Consider the following 20145-nt stretch of genomic DNA (forward strand, 5'->3'; position numbering starts at 1 on the left):
CAAAGCCGCCCTGTCTACAGGTCTCAGGGTGCCAGGCTCAGGCCTGGGAATTTGGGGCCTTGTCCTCTGAACTCTAACAAAGCAAGCTCAAGTGAAATCTTGGCTTCTGCCAAAGCTGAAGAGGGGGCAAATGTTTCTGAATCACTAGCCACTGCCACCCCTGCTCTCCCCTAGGCTACCTATCCTTCCTGCTGCCCTACCACTCCACTGTGCCTGATTCAGGCAGCGGTTTGCAGACATACTACGGAACCAAAAGCTTAGGAGCTGTGCTGGGTGTGCAGGCAGGGACCTGCCCTGGCTCTCCCCAGCGCCCACCAGAAGTCCCCGGACGGGGTCTGATCGCCCATCCTCAAACTCCTTGGAACCAATTCCCTTCCTCACCTCGCTGAGGTTAATTTCAATCACTTGGTCATAATGGCAGCCAGGGTCAGGTACCAAGTGGTCCTTGAATTCATCAGCGAGGTTGGCAATATCTGAAATTAACAAGGGGGGAGAAAGAGGCATGTAAAACAAACTGGTCATAAGCCTCCATCCACATGAGCCACAGGTACCTGGCACCTGCCCAACCCTGAGCCCTGGGCACTGGCTGGGAAAACAAAGAACAAAGCAAACACCACAGGACACTGTTCTGGCCTTGAGGGGATCGCAATCTAGAAAGGAAGCTATCGGCCAGAAGTTTCAACATAGTATGACAGAGGCACCCAGGAACACAAGGACACGGAGAAGCACTGAGTTTTAAAGGAAAAGAAGTCACATGATAATAAACACAAGGGAAGGGCCTTCTAGGTAGGACTCCATGTGCCAGAGCTTAGAAACAGACACACTCTCCCCAGGGTGCCCTGGCCTCGGGCTCCCCCAATCCCCCCTCATCTCTCTTCAGAGGCTCCAGCAATCTCTCCTGCAGGCCTTATTTCCAACTCTGGGCTTCAAAGAAGCCAAGCTAGAACCTCAGGGAAGTTGGGGAAGGCTGAGAAAGTGTTCTTGTTCCTAACGTTTCCGCTAGGGCAGGAATTACAAACAGAAGCAAATCCATGTCATTTCCAGAGCTTCCTGTAGAGGGCACTGGGGACCAGGCCAAGGAGAACCGGTGCTCAGACACCTCTCAGGTGAAACTTCAATTCCAGTCCTGAGGCACGGCCGCCTCACACCCTGAGAAGCTGAGGGCTACAGACACCCCTCTCAGGAGCAGTAGGGCACACATGCCTCAGCGACCGCGAGGGCGTCTCGGAGCCAGTCTGGAGGCCCCTGGTTTAGACCCCCACTGGCTCACCTGCCCGGCCCGTCTTGCTCAGGTACTTCTTCATCCTGTGGTTGTAAGGAAACACGGAGGTGGTGGCCCCGATCTCTGCGCCCATGTTGCAGATTGTCGCCATGCCTGCGGAGAAGCAGAGCCCACGGGCAGGGCTGGCTGAGCAGCTGGTGAGGGTCCCACACCCCTGGTTAGGTCTGCACACATGCCTTCACACCAGGGAGCTGGCATCATTCTTTCCCTCGCTCGCACTGTCCTTGCGGCCCATGGTTAACACAACAGCCAGTAAAGAGAGGCCACGGGGCCAGAGCTCAGTGTCCCAGCTCCGAGTGGCCACTGGGTGGGTAGAGTGAGGAGGACACAAGACTCAGCCCCTACAAGCCGCGCTCCAGTTCTGGGTCTGGCTGACCTGTCGCCATGTAATGAAAGCTGACCTGGCCAGACTGCCCAGTCGCTACTGTGTCTATCTGCAGGTGAGCGAACCGGCTCAGGTCCAAGGCCGGGCCATACAGCAAATGCAAGTGTGGCGTGCAGGCCTAGGTCTCTGTGCGTGGTGTGCAGGCCTGCGCTCTTTCCAGCAATACTACCGGAATGACGTGCACTGCCTGGACAATGAGCCGCCCACAGAGCTGAAGGGGTTACAGATGTCCTGACTGCTCTCAGGACTCCAGCCTCACGGGTTGTGGGGACATGGATGGGTCTTGGCTTCTTACCAACTTCCTTTTTTTTTGCTTCTTAGGACCACACCCACAGAATATGGAGGTTCCCAGGCTAGAGGTCTAATCTGAGCTACGGCAGCCAGCCTATACCACAGCAATGCCGGACCCGACCTGCATCTGTGACCTACACCACAGCTCACGGCAACACCAGATCCTTAACCTACTCAGCGTGGCCAGGGATCAAACCCACAACCTCACGGTTCCTAGTCGATTCATTTCCGCTGCGCCATGACGGGAACTCCACCAACTTTCTAACTGAGCTGTCCAGTGGCAGTAAGGACCACCTCAAGAGTGACCCCATTTCACTGGAGGGAACAAGGGCCAGCTGAGCTGAGGCAGGTGCCGGGGGAAGTCGGCACCAAATCCTCTCTCAGGCTCGTGCCCAGTCTACCTGGATTTCCAAGGGCCCAGGCACTGAGGCCAGGGCACCCGGAGTGGTGAGTAGGAAGGGGCTGGCTTCTCCCGGGTCTGGACACTAACAAGTGATGGCCTCTCCTTCAAAGGAAGAGAGCGGGCTCCACCTTCAGCCAAGACAAGATGTAAGAATGGAGCGATTTCGTGACCCAGGCCCTGGTGCTGATTCCCCGTTCCCACCACCACCCTCTGTGGCTTTTTCTCCTGCGTCACCCAAGGCAGCCCAGGGCCACGGCCAAGCTGCTTCAGGGCCTAACTCCGTGCGGCCACAGCTACCCGCCATCCTTGAAGGGCCCCAATTCAGAGAGTCTTGGACTAGACCGTCTCCCCTCTACCTCAAAGTGTCCACCCGAAGTCTCTAAATGGCCTGGGCGGCTTCTCAGGAGGCCATCCACTGCTTCTATGGCTCGACTGCAGGCCCCATGAGGCCCAGTGCAGCCTGAGAGCCATGTCCCGTGGCCGCCTTCCTCACCAGTGCAGGAGATGGAGTCCACGCCAGGCCCATGGTACTCCACGATGGCACCCGTGCCACCTTTCACGGTGAGGATGCCCGCCACCTTCAGGATCACATCTTTGGGTGAGGTCCAGCCAGAGAGCGAGCCCGTCAGCTTCACACCAATCACCTGAACAGCAGGGCAAGAAAGCAGTCACAGGCCCTGCATGCCACGCGCCACGTCCCAACCAGGAATCCGCCTGCTGGCATGCCCATTTCAGCGTATTCAGCCCTGCCTCCTCCTCAAGAGGTCTGAGCCTGAGCTTTCCTCCCACCCCCTTTGGGCCCCACACCTCCCACTCATCCTCACCAGCCACCCCTCTGCTGCTGCCTCAACAGCCTTTCCCCACCCCTCACCTTGGGGCACTTCAGCTCCCAGGGGATCCCGGCCATGACATCCACGGCATCAGCACCCCCGACTCCAATGCAGATGCCCCCCAGGCCACCGCCATTGGGGGTGTGGGAATCAGTGCCGATCAGAAGAACCCCAGGGTATGCGTAGTTTTCCAGAATGATCTGAAAAAGAATCCAAGATCTTGGAGTTCCCATTGTGGCTCAGCCGAAATGAACTCAACTAGTATCCATGAGGATGCAGATTTGATCCCTAGCCCTGCTTCATGGGTCAAGGATCCAGCGTTGCTGTGAGCTGTGGAGTAGGTCCCAGATGCGGCTTGGGTCTCGCGTTGCTATGGCTGTGGTGTAGGCTGGCAACTGCAGCTCTGATTTGACCCCTAGCCTGGGAACTTCGATATGCTGCAGGTGTGGTTCTAAAAAGGGGGGGAAAAAAAAGAAGAATCCAAGATCTTAAGCTTAAAAGCCCTCAGCAGAGAATGGAGGTAGGGTTCCCGAGGGTTCTGCAAATTCCCAGGCATTCCTCCAGGATGGAGCCTCTCCAGTGAGGCCTGGACCTGGGAGAGCTGGGTGGCATGGCTCACGGACAGCTTGGACAGTTCCTGACTGTGAGACCTGGGCTTTGTAAGTGCCTCCCTGAATCTCCGTTTCCTCATCTGTTAGCACGGTTATAAAGGCCGCCCCATCTCGACCCCGGGATTGTGATGAGAACCAGATGACCTGGGATGCAAGAATGTGTCCTGTGACAAGCCCGGGGACATGAGCTGACCACACTTCCTGCCTCACATGGTGGACACGTGGAGTGTGCTTATCTAGCTTCTCAACAGGGCAGACCGTCTTTTATGGCCTGACTCCAGCACCCGCAAGGGAGCACTGGGGACCTGGTGGAGCTCAGGCCAGGAGTTCTTCCACTGCTGAACTGAAACGAAGTACAGACAACACCTCTCCGGCCTCGGCAGCCTGGAAGCGGCTCGGAGCCCAGAGCAACTTGCTTAAGGAAGATGATGACTTGGCTCATGACCTTTCCTGGTTCAGGGTCCCTGCTTCCTCGAGGCCCCTCTCCTAGCTGGGAAGGAGCTGGCCGGGAGCACAGTCCCCAAATACCTGATGAAGCTACAGGGGCAGCTTCCCAGTAAGATCTGCCCGCCACCCTACACCTGAGATGCTGGCCACTGGGGGCTACACAACTGCTCTAGGAAAGCCGTGGCCAAAACGAACCACGCCTGGGTCTGGGTTCTGGCCCCACCACCTCTCCAAGCCTAGGCTTCCCATCTAAAAAAGTTGCTGGAATTCCCGTTGTGGCTCAGTGGCAATGAACCCGACTAGTATCCATGAGGACGCAGATCCCATCCCTGGCCTCGCTCAGTGGGTTAAGGATCCAGCGTTGCCATGAGCTGTGGTATAGCCTGGTGGCTACAGCTCTGATTTGACCCCTAGCCTGGGAACTTCCGTATGCCATGGGTGCAGCCCTAAAAAGACACACACCCCCAAAAAAGAAAAATGTTGCTAACGACAGTGTTCGCCTCATCGGATCACAGCAATGACTCAATGGAACAGGCACATCAAGCTGTAGCAGTGCCTGGGAGAGGCATTATTTGTATTTATTATTTTGCAACAGGCTTCTTCATCTGAGGCTCTGCTGACCTGTCAGATGGAATTACACCCCGACACGCACCTAAGGATGTTGGGGAGGACATACGAGATCGAGGACGTGAAAGGCTCTGTGAACTGTCAGAACCGACTGAATGGGGGCAGGCTCCCCGGAATATCACACAACCCCAGGACCTCTGCCTCGGGCGAGGCATCTTGCCCAGGAGACTCAGCAAGGTTCGAGGGGGCTCGGCTCCTTGGAAACGCATCGAGTTAGAAGACCCGGTTTCTTCCCCAGGAACGAGGTAGCCGGCTGGGAGAACAGGCCAACACAGAAGAAATCCCTGACAGAGAACAGCTGTTGGAGAGGACACCGTTTAACTGTTTCAGTTCTCTGGCCCACCTTGCCTCGGCCATGTGCAAAGATTTAAAACTAGTTAACCTCTCAAGTTCCTCAAGGTTGGAAAAGGTTGATCCGTGAAGACCAGACACAGAGAATTCAGTTTGGTCGCACAGCAGAGACCGACCGTGGTCCACGTCAGAGGGGAGTGATCAGTGCAGACCCGAGGACCGCAGGAAGCAACACAAAGCACTGGCTGTGGCGGGGACCTCAGCGGTCGGATGGGGGTGTGGCGGGGAGAAGGGTATTTTAGGCTGGACTAACATCCAGAAGGTAAAACTGGAAAGTGAGCCATCCGTCTGCACGACACACGTACACTGAGGACCTATCCTCTACTGACTGGCACCGGCCCGAGCTAGAGAAGAGAGTGAGCCCCAGTTCCTGTGCCTGCAGCGCACGAAAGGCCGAAGGCAAGGCACCTGGCACACACCGTGCTCGTGAGGAGACGGGCCCCCCAGAGGATCACACACGGGAGCTGAGCGCTGGGCCCAGAGGGCCTGGGACTTCACGGCGGGAAGGGGAGAGCGTGCAGAGGAGGAAGGCTCACCAGGGCCTGCGAGGTGGAGGGAGAGGGACGAAGGCTTGACTTGGACATGGTGGATTAAAGCCGCCTGACACCAAGGGCAAAGAAGGGTAAAGCTGCACAGAGATCACGGGATCCCCGGGAAGTTCCCTTTTAAAGGAGCAAATGTATCAGGCTGTTCGCCTCGTTGGTGGCCAGTGGCAGGTGTGAGCTGCCAGCACTCACAGCTCCAAACTTTGACCCCGAAGCTGCCAAAAAGGCCTGGGCGTTTGTACTGAGGTGGAACGGGGGACACTTGGATTGAGGTCAACCTGACAACAAAAGGCCAAGCCTGGGTCCCTGACTCCCAGGCCCTGCTGCTGAGAGGCTCTCTGGTGCCTGCAGACCATGTGACCTGCCCTTCCCAGAGCGCCCCTTCCTGGCCAGGGCCATGGTCTGAAAGGGCAGAGTGGGGATCTGTGGGCTCTGGTTTCAGAGTGCGGCAGTGCTGAGAGCCCACAGGGTCGAATTACAGCCTGACTCAGCTCGTCCTGAAGGAAGGCCGGGAAGTGAGGCCTGGGAAGGAGGTGGGGGGGGGAGGGTCACCTTGGGAAGGTACGAAGAGGCAGGTTTCACAATCAGGATGGATGCAAACGGACACTAACCAGTACATACCCCACAAGCCAGTCAGCGAGCCTGAGCAGGCATGAAAGCTAAGCACCCATCTCCCCAGAAACACACAAACACACACACTTGAACTTACAGACAGAACTGCCTAGCAAGAGATAACCCATCTTTGGGGAGACCCCAGGAGAATGCCTGCCCTAGGCAGCCATGTGGCCTGTGGTCCCTCCATCCTCCGGAACACCAGCAAGGGGCTGAGGCCACAAAGCAGCACAGGGGTGTGGAACTCTGACGCCAGGGCCAGGCTGCCTGGATGCGAAGCCTGGCTCCACGATCGGCCAGCTGGGTGGCCCTGGGCGAGGAGATGAACTGCTCTGCGCCCCAGTGTCCCGATCTGTGAGGTGTGGACGATAAAACCACCAGCCTCATAGCATCAAGGCGAGGCCAGGGTTACCATCTGCAGATAGTAGTGGCTGGCACACAGTGTGCACTCATCAAATTAGCTAACCACTCAACAAGGCAGAACACTCGTGGAAGAAAGCAAAACAGAAGACAAATGGTACCACAATGCTTGGAAGAAGATGCGGCAGGAAACATGTCACCTTACAATGATGGTTACCAAGGAGGTCAGAGGGGACTATTTTATTTATTTATTTAGTTTTTTCCCCCCCTTTATTATTATTTTTAATTAACATAGTTGATTTACAATGTACCAATTTCTGCTGTACAGCAGTGACCCAGTCATATATATATATGAAACATACATATACATATGAGATACATATATAAGAAAGTCACATATATATCACCGGGTCACTCGGCTGTGTGTGTGTGTGTGTGTGTGTGTGTGTGTGTGTGTGTGTGGTATAGAAGGGACTCTTCTCTTTCTTATGTTGGAAGGGACTATTTCAATTTCTCACACAGAGAGTGAGAATGTATTACTTGACATACAAAAATTAATTTTAAAATGAAAGAAGAGGAGCCTAAGGGCTTGGAGAGGTCATCCAATTCCTCCTCGGCCCCCGTGAACTCCCTGCTCCCGCAGGCCTGCAGGTGCTCTCTGTTCCTGGAGGGCAGCCTGTTCCCCTGCCCACACCCAAAGGCGGCCAGGCCCTGCTTTACCTGGTGAATGATTCCGGAGCCAGGCCTCCAGAAGCCCACACCGTACTTGGCACCTGCAGTTGCCAGGAAGTTATACACTTCCTGGTTTATGTCCTGTTGAGACAAATCAATAACCAGGGCATCAGCAACAGTGTGCTCGTGCCCTCCTCCCTTCATCCCACCCCGACTCCGAAATGCTTGCACCGTGAAGACAGGCCCTCTGCCGGAGGCCTTCTACAAACAATTTCCAAAAGGCTTGGATGGTGGCCCACAGTCCGCTTGCAGGCCCAGGAGAACAGCAAAGGTACAGAGACACAGCTCCTTCTGTGACACCTGGCCAGGGAGTGGGTCCACATAAACCCTTCCCCACACTGGGTCTCAGGTTCCTTACTTGCAGAAGGAACTGGGCTACATCGTCTCCAAGGGTCCCTCTGGCACTTGAGTCCTCTGTGAATTGGGGAGGGGGGTGGAGCCACCACAGGATCAACTGGGACACTGTCGGGAAGGGGAACTGTCAATGGGAAGCGGTGGATGGAGTGAACAGCCGGTCCCACTGCACCTCACGGTGGGTGGTTCTCTCTCCGTGGGCGCCCCATGGGTAAACCTGGCTGACGCATACGGAATGCCCACAACGGAAACGGCACCGCGCTCAACGCCCTCACTGCCCATCCCACAAGCAGGGAAGGAACTGCCACCCGTCCCATTTTATAGATGCAAAAACAGAAATGCGGGAGTTCCCGTCGTGGCGCAGTGGTTAACGAATCTGACTAGGAACCATGAGGTCACAGGTTCGATCCCTGGCCTTGCTCAGTGGGTTAAGGATCCGGCGTTGCCGTGAGCTGTGGTGTAGGTTGCAGACACGGCTTGGATCCCGCGTTGCTGTGGCTCTGGCGTAGGCCGGTGGCTACAGCTCCGATTAGACCCCTAGCCTGGGAATCTCCACATGCTGCAGGAGCAGCCATAGAAAAGGCAAAAAAGGCAAAAAAAAAACAACCCAGAAATGCGGAGGTGAAATAACCTGCTGGAGATCCCAGGGTTAAACAGAGAAGCCAGTGTTTGAACCTAGGCCTATCCAGCTACAAAGTGCTCCATTATAATAAAAATAAAGCCACCTCCTTTAAAGGAGACTGCATCTCAGAACACCGAGGCCGCTGTCTGGCATGTCATAGGTGCTCAACACTTGGTATATGGTTGACGGGCCCCAAATACTGTCAAATGGATCACGTTCTGAAACTTGAGTTTCAACAAAACAAACAACAGGATGGCTCCCATCCTGCCTGTAATTCGAAGGCTATTTCCTCACGGGGAGGAGAAGGCTTCCCAGCACACGGATGTGAGGCCAGGGTCTATCTGGAAGACAAGGAACTTCCCTGGATGGGGGACCCCGGGGACAAAGGGCTAGAAGCATAGCAGATAGCACAGAGATGCAAAGAACTCAGAAATGAGAGCTGCTAGCCTCTGGACATGGGTGGTGCTCCAAGGCAGAGGAGGCCTCACGGTGGGCTCTGCTGGACCCTCCATAAAACACCCTCCAGGAAGTTCCTACTATGGCTCAGCAGGTTAAGAATCTGACTAGTATCAATGAGGATGCGGGTTCGGTCCCTAGCCTTGCTCAGTGGGTTAAGGATCCGGAGCTGCTACAACCTGTAGTGTAGGTCACAGATGCAGCTCATATCTGGCGTTGCTGTGTCAGCTCTGATTCGACCCCTGGCCTGGGAACTTTCATATGCTGCAGGTGCAGCCCTTTAAAAAGATAAAAAAAAAAAAAAAAGTCTCCAAACCATGCAACCCTTTACTTAAATCCCAGACCAACCACTCGCTCTCTTTGGAGGGCCCCCGTGTGGCTCCCCCAGGTCAAAGAATGGCAGACAAAGAATTTGGGTCCGCACAGCAGTCTCTTTCTGATTCATAATAAATACACTGTTTTTTCATTCAAAAATCAGTCATTTATAAAATTGGTCCCGAGGGTAGGAGGCAGCTGGTTGTGTAGATGGATTTGCTTGTGTGTCTTCAAGGGGGCGGCCTGAGGCAGAGGGGTGGCCAGAGTGGTGTAGCAGAGTCTCCACCTGACCTCAGCCTCGATACCTCTCTGGCTGTCTGTGTGACCCCGGACAGATCACTCTGTCTCTATGAGCTCCAAACAGAGGAACCCTTTATAAATACATGTAAATGTGACCATATCCCACTCCTACTTAACCTTTCCACAACTCCCAGGATGGTGCCCACAGCCCTCAAGGCCCTGCCTGCACCTGTGCCCACCCACCTCACAGCTCCAATCCCACAGGCCCCCTTCCAACTCCACCAACACACCAGGCTGCTTCCTCCTCAAGGTCCTTGTATACTCTGTTCCATCCAGAATGTTCTTCCTTATCTGCTCAGGTGTCAGCTTACATGTTACACCCTAAAAAGTCTATCCTGGGAGTTCCCATCATAGCTCAGTGGTTAACGAATCTGACTAGGAACCATGAGGTCACAGGTTCGATCCCTGGCCTTGCTCAGTGGGTTAAGGATCCAGCGTTGCCATGAGCTGTGGTGTAGGTTGCAGATGCGGCTCGGATCCCGTGTTGCTGTGGCTCTGGTGTAGACCGGCGGCTACAGCTCCGATTAGACCCCTAGCCTGGGAACCTCCATATGCCGTGGGAGCGGCCCAAGAAATGGAAAAAAAAAAAAAAGGCTATCCTTTCCCCCTCCAAGTCTAAATCAGACACCTTTCTTACACTTTCACAGAATCCTACACTCTCCCTTCATATCACACATGCAAACTGGCAGTTACCAATCTGTGTGAATGCTTAGCTTTTCTCCCTGCTAGACGCTAAAGCCAGAAGGCAGAGGGCAGAGCCCCTGTGTGTCAGGCTCACACTGAGTCCCAATACCTAGCAGTGCCTGGCACATAATAAATGTTCAGTAAACATTTGTTAAATAAATGAGGGAAGGAGTTCTGAAATCCTATGATTCTGTGACTCTCATCTCCAGAAGGTAGATTAAATCCCTAGAGCAAGGGGAGGGCCGAGCCCTGGAGGTGGGGGACCTGCTGTGGGGTCTCCATCCCTGGGGCTGAAGAGGGAGAACCCAGCACCCGGCACTGCAGGGTCCTCTGTACTCTTACCAGTTACCACCTCCACTGCTGCTAACATGAAAACCACCAGCCAGAAGGCTGGGCTCTTTAGCTGAGCGGAGCTGCTGTGCCACCAGGACAGAAACGAGTGGGCCTGGGAAGGGGCTTGAATGAGAAAGCTGCCCCAAGCGTTTCCCATGGGTCTGAGAGGCAATCTGAGCTGTGCTGACCCTGGGAGCCAAAGCACTTTCAATTGCATGCCCTGCTCTGTGCCCAGCGGGCTGCAGCCCCGCCAGCATTCAGCTCCTGCCAATACCCCTCAAGAGCAGTGCTCGTTCCCACTCAGGGGTGTGCGGAGGGTATTGGCCCAGAGCTGGGAGAGACCTGCTGTCGCCAAGAGTAGACACACACAGGGGTACCCCAACCTGAGCCTGCAGGGAGGAGCTGGACTGTGGTTCATGGGAAGGGTGAGGGGAATCCAAAGAAAAAACTCTTTGGCATGGCACCCACCCCCCTCCACCCTGTCAAGCACAACTCCCCAGGGAAGAAAGGCCACAAAAGGGGCAAATCAGAAGAGAGGACACTGAGTGGGGGCTGGGATAAGGGGCTGGCCCTAACCTCGCACACACGCAGTTGTGGGACTTGGCCGCACAATGCCTCCGCCACCTCTAATTTACCAACAGTGACGATATGTGCCTACCTCCCTGCCATGGTCCTGAGCGGTCAGGTGACAGCACGAGTGACCACACGTGATGATGGCAGCAAAGGGACTTTATGAAGTCCCCTCTCCAGAGCAACTGGCAATATGTGTCAGAACCTGCTACTTGCATCATTTTTCTTACAAAATATTCTGTTATATTACAGCAAAGGGACCAGAAAAGAATACCTTTAGTGTAGTGAGAATGATTTTTGTTTTCTTTAGGCTTTACCAGTATTTTCTAACATCTTCATTGCAGCAAATGGTATTTTTAGAATTAGAGAAAAGCAAGAACAATTCAAAAACAAAAGACTACACCAAAGAGCCCATTAGAATTTGGGGGTGATGCCCTAGTTCAAGGGCTCTGCCTCTTATCCCATGTCACACCCACTGCCCCCCCCACCCCTCCCATGCCACCTGCAGCTCACCTTGGCCCGACGCAGGTCTTTCTCGCCCCCGAGCTGGGCCTCGATCAGATGGTCACAGTGGATGGTGGAGGGCACGGCCACCTTGGGCAGTCCACTGCTGATGAACTGCAGCATGGCCATCTGGGCCGTGGCATCCTGCATGGCCACGCGGTCGGGCCGCAGACGGAGGTACGTCTTGCCCCGCTCGATCTCCTGGTTGGCCGGGTCATCCAGGTGTCCATACACAATCTTCTCTGAGAGGGTCAGAGGCCGGTTCAATCTGGAGGGAGAGGGGAGGGGTTGCCTGGTACTGGCAGCACAACCTCCGTCCGCCCACAGCCTTTCCCTCTCCGTGCCCACAGCCATCCTGACGGTGGGCAAGGAGGGGGCCCTGTGCTCTGCGGGGGTGGGGCCAAATTGGTCCTGCTTGCTGTGGTACCTCCAGCACACCGTGCAGCGCCTGGCACGCCCTAGGTCAAAATCACTTGATGAACGACCTCACGAGAGGTGCCAGGGTCTTCTTCTCAAGGATATTTGCTTTTCTGGCATATTAATCACTATTATCTGATGAGCACTTATTACATGTATATCTCATCATTTAATCTTTATTGTATCCCTGTCATTTAATAAGATGACCAAGTAGAAACAGCGAGTCAGCAGAGTTCAAAGCTCATGTTCACGGCCAGAGTCTCACTGGGGATCCTCTACTTCTCTGGCCACGGCCATCTCCCCTCTGTACAGTCAGCCCCGCCAAGACACAGAGAACCCGCACCTGCACCCCCAACCCATCCTCCACCCACAACCCTCCCCTTCACAGCAGGAGGCCTCCCTACCCTATTACACTTTCCCATCAGCCCCAGTGGCTCTCACCCCGTTAAGACAAGGGTGGCTAGCAGCTCTCAAGAAGAGACACTGCTTCCGGCCTCTCATGAGACCCTCTTCCTAGACCTGTTTCACTGTGGGACACACCCCTCCCTTCCTTGTCAGGGCCAAGATGCCAGTACAAGCCCAGGCCCTGGGGAGGCACAGTCCCTGCCAGGACTCAACCGCCTCCTGGACACACAGACGGAGCTGGGTGAAGCCAACTCTCACCCGCTCACCTCGGGGCTCCCTGCTGACTCCCTGCTGCCACCCACTCGGCACAGCCACCACCCCTCCCTCTGCCTTCCAGCATCCTCAAAGCTTAGGCCAAACCTGAGGCCTCCTGGGAAGGAGCAGAGTTCCACTTACACCCAATAAGCCAAGAAGAAACAAAATAATCGGACGAAGAGCCAGCAGCTCTGGGTTTAGATCTGACCCTATTATTAAACCCACTGATAACCAGATAAGCCACTGCCCTTCTCTGGAGCTCGCCTGTCCACCACTAAAGTCCAGGGCTTGGACTGGAACGTGATAACAAACAGCACTTGTATGGCACATACCTGTTCTTAAATAGCTTTACTGAGGTACAATTGGCATGTAATAAACCACACATATTTAAAGCATTCGATCTGTTAAGTTCTGACACATGAATATATCTGTGAAATCACGGCCACAATGAAGCTAATGAACCTAAAAATTTCCATGCTCCGCCTTTTAATCCCTCCTCCTGCCCTCATTCCCAAGCAACCACTGATGCACTTTCTGTCTCCACCGTCTGATCACACTGTCTACCTTCAGCCCAGCACTGCCCTAAGCACTATGCTGTACAGAACTCTGAAGCACAGTGAGGTCAAGTACTTTGACCCTGGTCATGAGCTAGCAAGGGGCAGAGCTAGAATGCAAGAAACCAAGCGGTGTGACCCACGGGCCAGGCTCTTTATGTGGCCTTACATGGTCTCTCAATAACATCTGGAAACTCAGAGCACAGCCTGCAGTGTTCAATTATTATTATTACTGTTTTTTTTGGGAGGGGGTGCACCTGTGGCATATGGAGGTCCCCAGGCTAGGGGTTGAATCAGAGCTACAGCTGCTGGCCTACCCCACTGCCACAGAAACACAGGATCCTTGAGCCACTGAGCGAGGACAGGGATCGAGCCCACAACCTCATGGTTACTAGTCGGATTCGTTTCCGCTGCACCACGACGGGAACTCCTATTATCATTATTGTTATTGCTATTACCAATGTGACCCGGCAGGGAAACTTCCTTCTGCTAGCCTGCCTTTTGGCCCCCCGACCCTTGGAAGCAAGAGTTCCCTGGAGTGCTGGCTCTGTGGGCAGCAGCAGCAGAGCCACTGGAAATTCTGATCTCTACAGTTCTGCTGTCATGAGAACCTTGAATAAAAATAGCACTGGCCCGAAGTAGAGCCTGCCCCTTTTGTGGCAGCATCGCCAAGGCTGGTGTACAGCAATGACTCACTGCTCAGAGCACAGCCCCTCTTCCTGGATCCCAGGGGAGGTGAAAAATAGCACATGGGCTTTAAAACCAAAGACCTTGACAGCAAATGCCTGAAGCTGGATAAAAAAGCCTGACAATGACAAAAGCCTAAGGATGAGTTAGTTCATCACCTCATTTCCTTGAGGATTAACTGAGGATGGCAAAATGGGTCCTCTAAGTCCATCTGTCCTGGCCCCCCCACCGGATGACAGAGATCCAGTTCTCAGGAACAGAGTCAGGCCCCTCTGTCATGGTTAGGGGCTAGTTTCCCTGCAAGGCCCCTAGCTACCTAAAATACTCATATCTATTTTAATGCAATGGCATCTTCTAATTTTATTTTTTATTTTTTGCCACATTTTCAGCATGTGGAAGTTCCTGGGCCAGGGATCAAACCTGTGCCACAACAGTGACTCAAGCCACTGCAGTGACAGTGCTGGAGCCCTAACCCACCCTGCCACAGTGGGAACTCCCTCACTAGCATCTTTTTATTTATTTATTTATTTTTCTCTTTTTAGGGCCACTCCCGCGGCATATGGAGGTTCCCAGGGCAGGGGTCCAATCAGAGCTGTAACCGCCGGCCTACGCCAGAGCCACAGCAACGCGGGATCTGAGCCACATCTGCGACCCACACCACAGCCCACGGCAACACTGGATCCTTAACCCACTGAGTGAGGCCAGGGATCGAACCCGAAACCTCACAGTTCCCAGTCGGATTCGTCGACCACCAAGCCACGAAGGAAACTCCACCAGCATCTTTTTAGAACAGCCTCACTCCCCTCTTCTTTCTCTTTGGAAGGGTTTCTCAACTATGGCACCACCAACGGTTTGGGCCAAATGAATCTGCATTGTGGGGGCTGTCTTCTGCATTGCAGGATGTCTGACAGTATTCTTGGCCTCTACCCAGGCAGAAAACAGTAAAGCACCACCCCAACCTGGGTTATGACCACCATCAGTCTCCAGACATCGCTAAATCCCCCTGGGGGCAAAATTAACCCTTCGCCCTTACCCCTAGTGAGACCCACTCCTCAATGAAAATGGAACATCCTTTGTCTGTGCTAATCTGGAAAATGCTGAAAGGTGCTGCTAGAGCTTTTCTGGTCAACACAGGGTTGGAACAAAAAGGCAAAGAAAAAATTTTAGGGGGAGGGTGAATTTTGTTGATAAAAAAATTAACCCCCCCCCCAAACAGGAGTTCTCGTTGTGTCTTAATGGTCAACGAATCTGACTAGCATTCATGAGGATGCAGGTTCGATCCGTGGCCTCTCTCAGTGAGTTAAGGATCCGGCGTTGCCATGAGCCATGGTGTAGGTTGCAGACGTGGCTTGGATCCCACGTTGCTGTGGCTGTGGTGTAAGCCGGCAGCTGTAGCTCCAATTAGATCCCTAACTGGGAACCTCCATATTGCCGTGGGTACGGCCCTAAAAAGACAAAAAGACGAAAAAATTTTTAAAAAAAATAATAAAACCCCCCAAAACAATTCCCAGTACCTTAAAGGGCAGCTTTTTAATTAAATTTTTGGCCACACCTGTGGCACATGGAAGTTCCCAGGCCAGGGATCAAATCCAAGCCGCAGCTGTGACCTATGCCACAGCTATGACAACACTGGATCCTTAACCCAATGCACCAGGCAGGGGATTGAACCTGCACAGCAGCAGAAACAATACCAGATCCTTATCCCACTGAGCCACAGTGGGAACTCCTGGTTAATTTTTTAAAGCAAAGACAAAATGGTGAATAATGCTCTTTTGTCAAGTTATCTCAAAGCAAACGTCTATGTTAACTCTCCTTCTAAGCATGACGAAGAGCAAGGGGGAAGTGTTTCTGCACACTAAAAGAAAATCCATTATTTTTCCACTTAGCTGTGACCCGAAAGCCCTAAGAATAAATAAAACAGTGTTTTCTGGGGGAAAAATGTAAAAGGTCTCACAGTGATGGGGACAGGGGTTTCAAGGCTGACTGCACATTAGAACCAGCTGGCAAACTGGCCAGGGCTTTTAACACTTTGGTAGGCACTCCAGCCACCTGGGCTCCTGATAAAACTGCAGATTCTGACTCAGTAGGTCTGCAGTGGGGCCTAAGGTTTCTGCATTTCTTTTTTTAGGGCTGTACCTGTGGCACATGGAAGTTCCCAGACTAGGGATCAAATCGGAGCTGCAGCTGCCGGCCTATACCACAGTCTCAGCAACTCGGGATCTGAACTATGTATGCGACCTACACCACAGCTGACGGCAACACTGGATCCTTTAACCCACTGAGCGAGGCCAAGGACTGAAACCATATCCTCATGGATACTAGTTGGATTCTTAACCCGCTGTGCCAGGTTCTGCATTTCTCATAAGCTTCTGATGCTGCTTGTTGATGCTGATGCCATTGATACATGGACCACATTTTTAGCAGTAAGGCCCACACCACCTGAGCCAGATGAACAGCCTTGATGCACAGTAGGAGGTCCTCACTGTAATTAGGGATGCCACGCTGGAGGTCCTTGGAGATAAAGACTAAGATAATCCCTTAACCCTTAAAATTGAACTGAGGGTATCAGTAAACAGGAAGCAAAGTGGCAAAAGACAGCAAGTGTTGGATGGTGGCGAGGGTGCTAGACAAGCGCCTGGAGACAAGGTCCCCTCACTTGATCGCTGTGTGGCCTTGGGCAAGCTGCTTGTCCACCTGAGCCCCGTCCTCAGCTGTAAATGGGTGTACGGTGTACTCGTATGCGATCTCTCCTCCTCCCAGGGTCAGGTCGCCACACAGGGAAGCGTGCAGCGCTGTCTGTAGCAAGTCAAGTTCCAGGCACAGTGCTGGCTGCTATGCACTACCAGTCCCTGCTCCCCATCCCCCTGTGCCAGCTTCTAGCCCAGGACCTGGCACACAGGGGAGGAGTGCTAAGATGGCTGCCATTTCACCAAATGAGCTAAGACAGGCCCAGAAAAAAGGTATGCTCAAGATTCCACCTGTGCTGCCTTCTAAGTCTTAAGCCTGGGCTCTCCCCTGGGCTCATGCACCAAAGAGGAAATACATGTTTGTTTGTTTTTTTGCTTTTTAGGGCCACACCTGCAGCATATGTAAGATCCCAGACTAAGGGTCGAATTGGAGCTACACCTGCGGGCCTACACCACGGCCATAGCAACGTGGGCTCCAAGCCGTGTCTGCAATCTACACCACAGCTCACAGCAATGCCAGACCCTTAACTCACTGAGTGAAGCCAGGGATCAAAGCAGCATCCTCAGGGATCCCAGTCTGGTTCGTTCACCTCTGAGCCATGAAGGGAACTTCATGCATGTATTTCTGAACCCACCAGGCCTGCCAGATCCCCGGAGGACTTGCTGAGGCTTAGTCATCTGTCCTGGAAAAGGTGGCTGGGAGGTTCAGGCCACAGCACCAAAGAAGGCCTGGGACCTTCCCTATGGACCCCATCTCCAGGCTTCTCGAGAACACATGCCCTTTGCAGAGAGGGCAGAATGTCCACCACTGACCTGGAGCACCCGTCCTCGGCAGGGACCTGTGTACCCTAAATGACTTGATCCTGCCACTGTCATCCACCATCCTTCTTCGTCAAACATCTCCTACGCGGCCCCGGAGGGGTGGGCAGCACCAGAAGCCCCCACACCCTTTGGTGCCCTCCGCCGCCCCCGCCGCAGCCTTACCGCTTGCGAACGATGTCGATGTTCTTCTCGAGCAGGTCATAGCGGATGTACTCGTGGGGCTCGAAGTGGCTCATGGCCACCTTGGCCCGCTGGCACAGGACTGAGGCCACATGGTACTGCCGCACACCCAGGGCTTTCTGAAAGAAGAAAGACATCAGCAGCTGTCAGGAGAGTGTTTAGAGCGGGCCACCCCCTTACGGGCGCAGTGTGGGGAAAACAGCCAGGCATTAGAGTGTCAAGAGCTCTCAGCGCCAGTCAGTTCCCTCACCCGAGGCACAGGAATGACACAGCAGCCACTAAGAACACAGCGTGTGGAAGAAGAAAGCACAAGGGACTTGAATAGTCAGAATTTCTGGGACCAAAGTCGAGTTCTATATCCATTCAAGAAAATCCTGGAGTTCCTGTTGTGGCTCAGTGATTAGTGAACCTGACGACCATCCATGAAGACATGGGTTCGATCCCTGGCCTCACTCAGTGGGTTAAGGATCTGGCATTGCCATGAGCTGTGGTGTAGGTTGCAAATGCAGCTCGGATCCTGCGTTGCTGTGGCTGTGGCGTAGGCTGGTGCTACAGCTCCGATTGGACCCCTAGCCTGGGAACTTCCATATGCCATGGGTGCGGCCCTAAAAAGGAAAAAAAAAAAAAAAGAAAGAAAGAAAGAAAAGAAAATGCTCCATCATCTGAGGGCCAAAAATGATAGGCAATGAGGATACAAGCTGCAGCGACCATACAGTCTGTGGGGAGGTCAAATGAGAACATCTGTGGACATCCTCAGGCTGGTCAGTTGAAAGCACTGCCCACACGGTACCTGCTACTCTGCCCGCACTGCAGCGTCCTTGAGGCTTGGGATTAAACTTAATTTGTCTTATTTATCTGTATCTGGACTACCTGGCACATATTAGAGATTTACTTCTAGTGAATAAGCTGTGGCAGAGTGAAGCTATGGGACCTCTGAGACTAGGTCATAAAAATGACCGCTGGAGTTCCCGTCTTGGCGCAGTGGTTAACGAATCCGACTAGGAACCATGAGGTTGCGGGTTTGATCCATGGCCTTGCTCAGTGGGCTGACGATCCGGCGTTGCCGTGAGCTGTGGTGTAGGTTGCAGACGCGGCTCGGATCCCGCGTTGCTGTGGCTCTGGCGTAGGCCGGTGGCTACAGCTCCGATTCAACCCCTAGCCTGGGAACCTCCATATGCCGCGGGAGCGGCCCAAGAAATAGCAAAAAGATCAAAAAAAAAAAAAAAGAAATGAGGTATCACAATACCTTTAATTTCTTCTGAAACGGTCCAGAAAAAAATAATTTAAAATAGACAGATGAAGCAGATACGGCAAAATGTTAACTGATGACCCTATATGGTTAAGTACATGGGTGTTCTTTGCGCTGCCAATTTTCCCTTATGTGTAAAAATGCATTAACACTTTAAAGTAGGGCATTAAGTGTGGTTAAAACCATGTGCGGGAGCTCCCGTCATGGCACAGCGGAAACGAACCCAACTAGGAAACATGAGGTTAAGGGTTCGATCCCTGGCCTCACTCAGTGGGTTAAGGATCTGGTGTTGCAGTGAGCTGTGGTGTAGGTTGTACACGAGGCTCGAATCCTGCGTTGCTGTGGCTCTGGCGTAGGCCGGTGGCTACAGCTGCGATTCGACCCCTAGCCTGGGAACCTCCATATGCCATGGGTGCGGCTCTAGAAAAAGCAAAAAGACAAAAAAAAAAGAGAGAGAAGAAAAAAGAAATGCACTAACATTATTAAAAAAGGTCTGGGTTAAGTTGGAAAATTATTTTCTCCTCTAATTCCCCAAATGTGACACTGTGTGGATGAAAAGAGACTCAGAGCAAGCTGGTTTTGGCTGATGAAAAGAAAGCCAAAGTTCCCCAGTATCACCAGATTTTTGTCCTTGAATCCCAATCTTGAAATCCAACATTTGGACATAGGTACCAAGCTCAGAGAGTCCTCTGTGCCTATCTGAGTGGTCACTTCCTTGTGTGTGGTTTGGTGGACACAGTGAGAGCACCCAGGTGACAGGAGGTGGTGGGCGCCTAGAAGGAACACTCAGGGATTGGAGTCCAGGATCTGGCCCCCGAGCTGGGTCACAATGTACCCTGTACAAGTCACTTGGCCTTTCTGTGCCCTCTTTGTCATTTCTATAAAATAGGAGAAGTGGATCATTCTGGTTGCACTGAAATCACTTGGGGAAGTTTCACAGACACAGCTTCTAGGCCCTTCCGCACCCAGACCTCTCAGTCAGAACCACCTGAGATGGAGCCTAGGCAACAGGAAAGATGACCCGCTTATCCTGAAACAGCCATGTCTGCGAACCACTGGAGGGGATGTTCTCCCAAGTTCTCTCCAGCTCTGAGATTCTATAAATGCTCCTCCCCAGCAAGCAGACTCTCAGATAAACCCTCTTATTCCCCAACAGCCCAGGGGAAAGTGTAGCAATGTCAGAAGAGATTTACTCCAACCCAAAGAAAACCCCAAGAGCTTGGGTCTTCCTGGAGCGGCCACAGCTTTCGTCTTCATTTACACAGAGGCGAGGAT

At 53.2% G+C, this 20145-nt stretch overlaps 1 protein-coding gene across 1 annotated transcript in view; it reads right to left on the reverse strand.

The window, feature by feature from the left end:
- Positions 1-20145, reverse strand: part of ACO2 (aconitase 2) — a 50128-nt gene that overhangs the window by 8213 nt on the left and 21770 nt on the right. Inside the window, exons 2-8 of the mRNA XM_047786141.1 lie at positions 17604-17740; positions 11624-11882; positions 7465-7557; positions 3233-3391; positions 2855-3005; positions 1271-1375; positions 382-473 (exon numbers count right to left, since the gene is read on the reverse strand). Of these exons, the coding sequence (XP_047642097.1) occupies positions 382-473; positions 1271-1375; positions 2855-3005; positions 3233-3391; positions 7465-7557; positions 11624-11882; positions 17604-17740 (996 nt within the window). The remainder of the gene's footprint in view (positions 1-381; positions 474-1270; positions 1376-2854; positions 3006-3232; positions 3392-7464; positions 7558-11623; positions 11883-17603; positions 17741-20145) is intronic.

This window comes from Phacochoerus africanus, chromosome 7 (genome assembly GCF_016906955.1).
Source record: "Phacochoerus africanus isolate WHEZ1 chromosome 7, ROS_Pafr_v1, whole genome shotgun sequence".
NCBI lineage: Eukaryota > Metazoa > Chordata > Mammalia > Artiodactyla > Suidae > Phacochoerus > Phacochoerus africanus.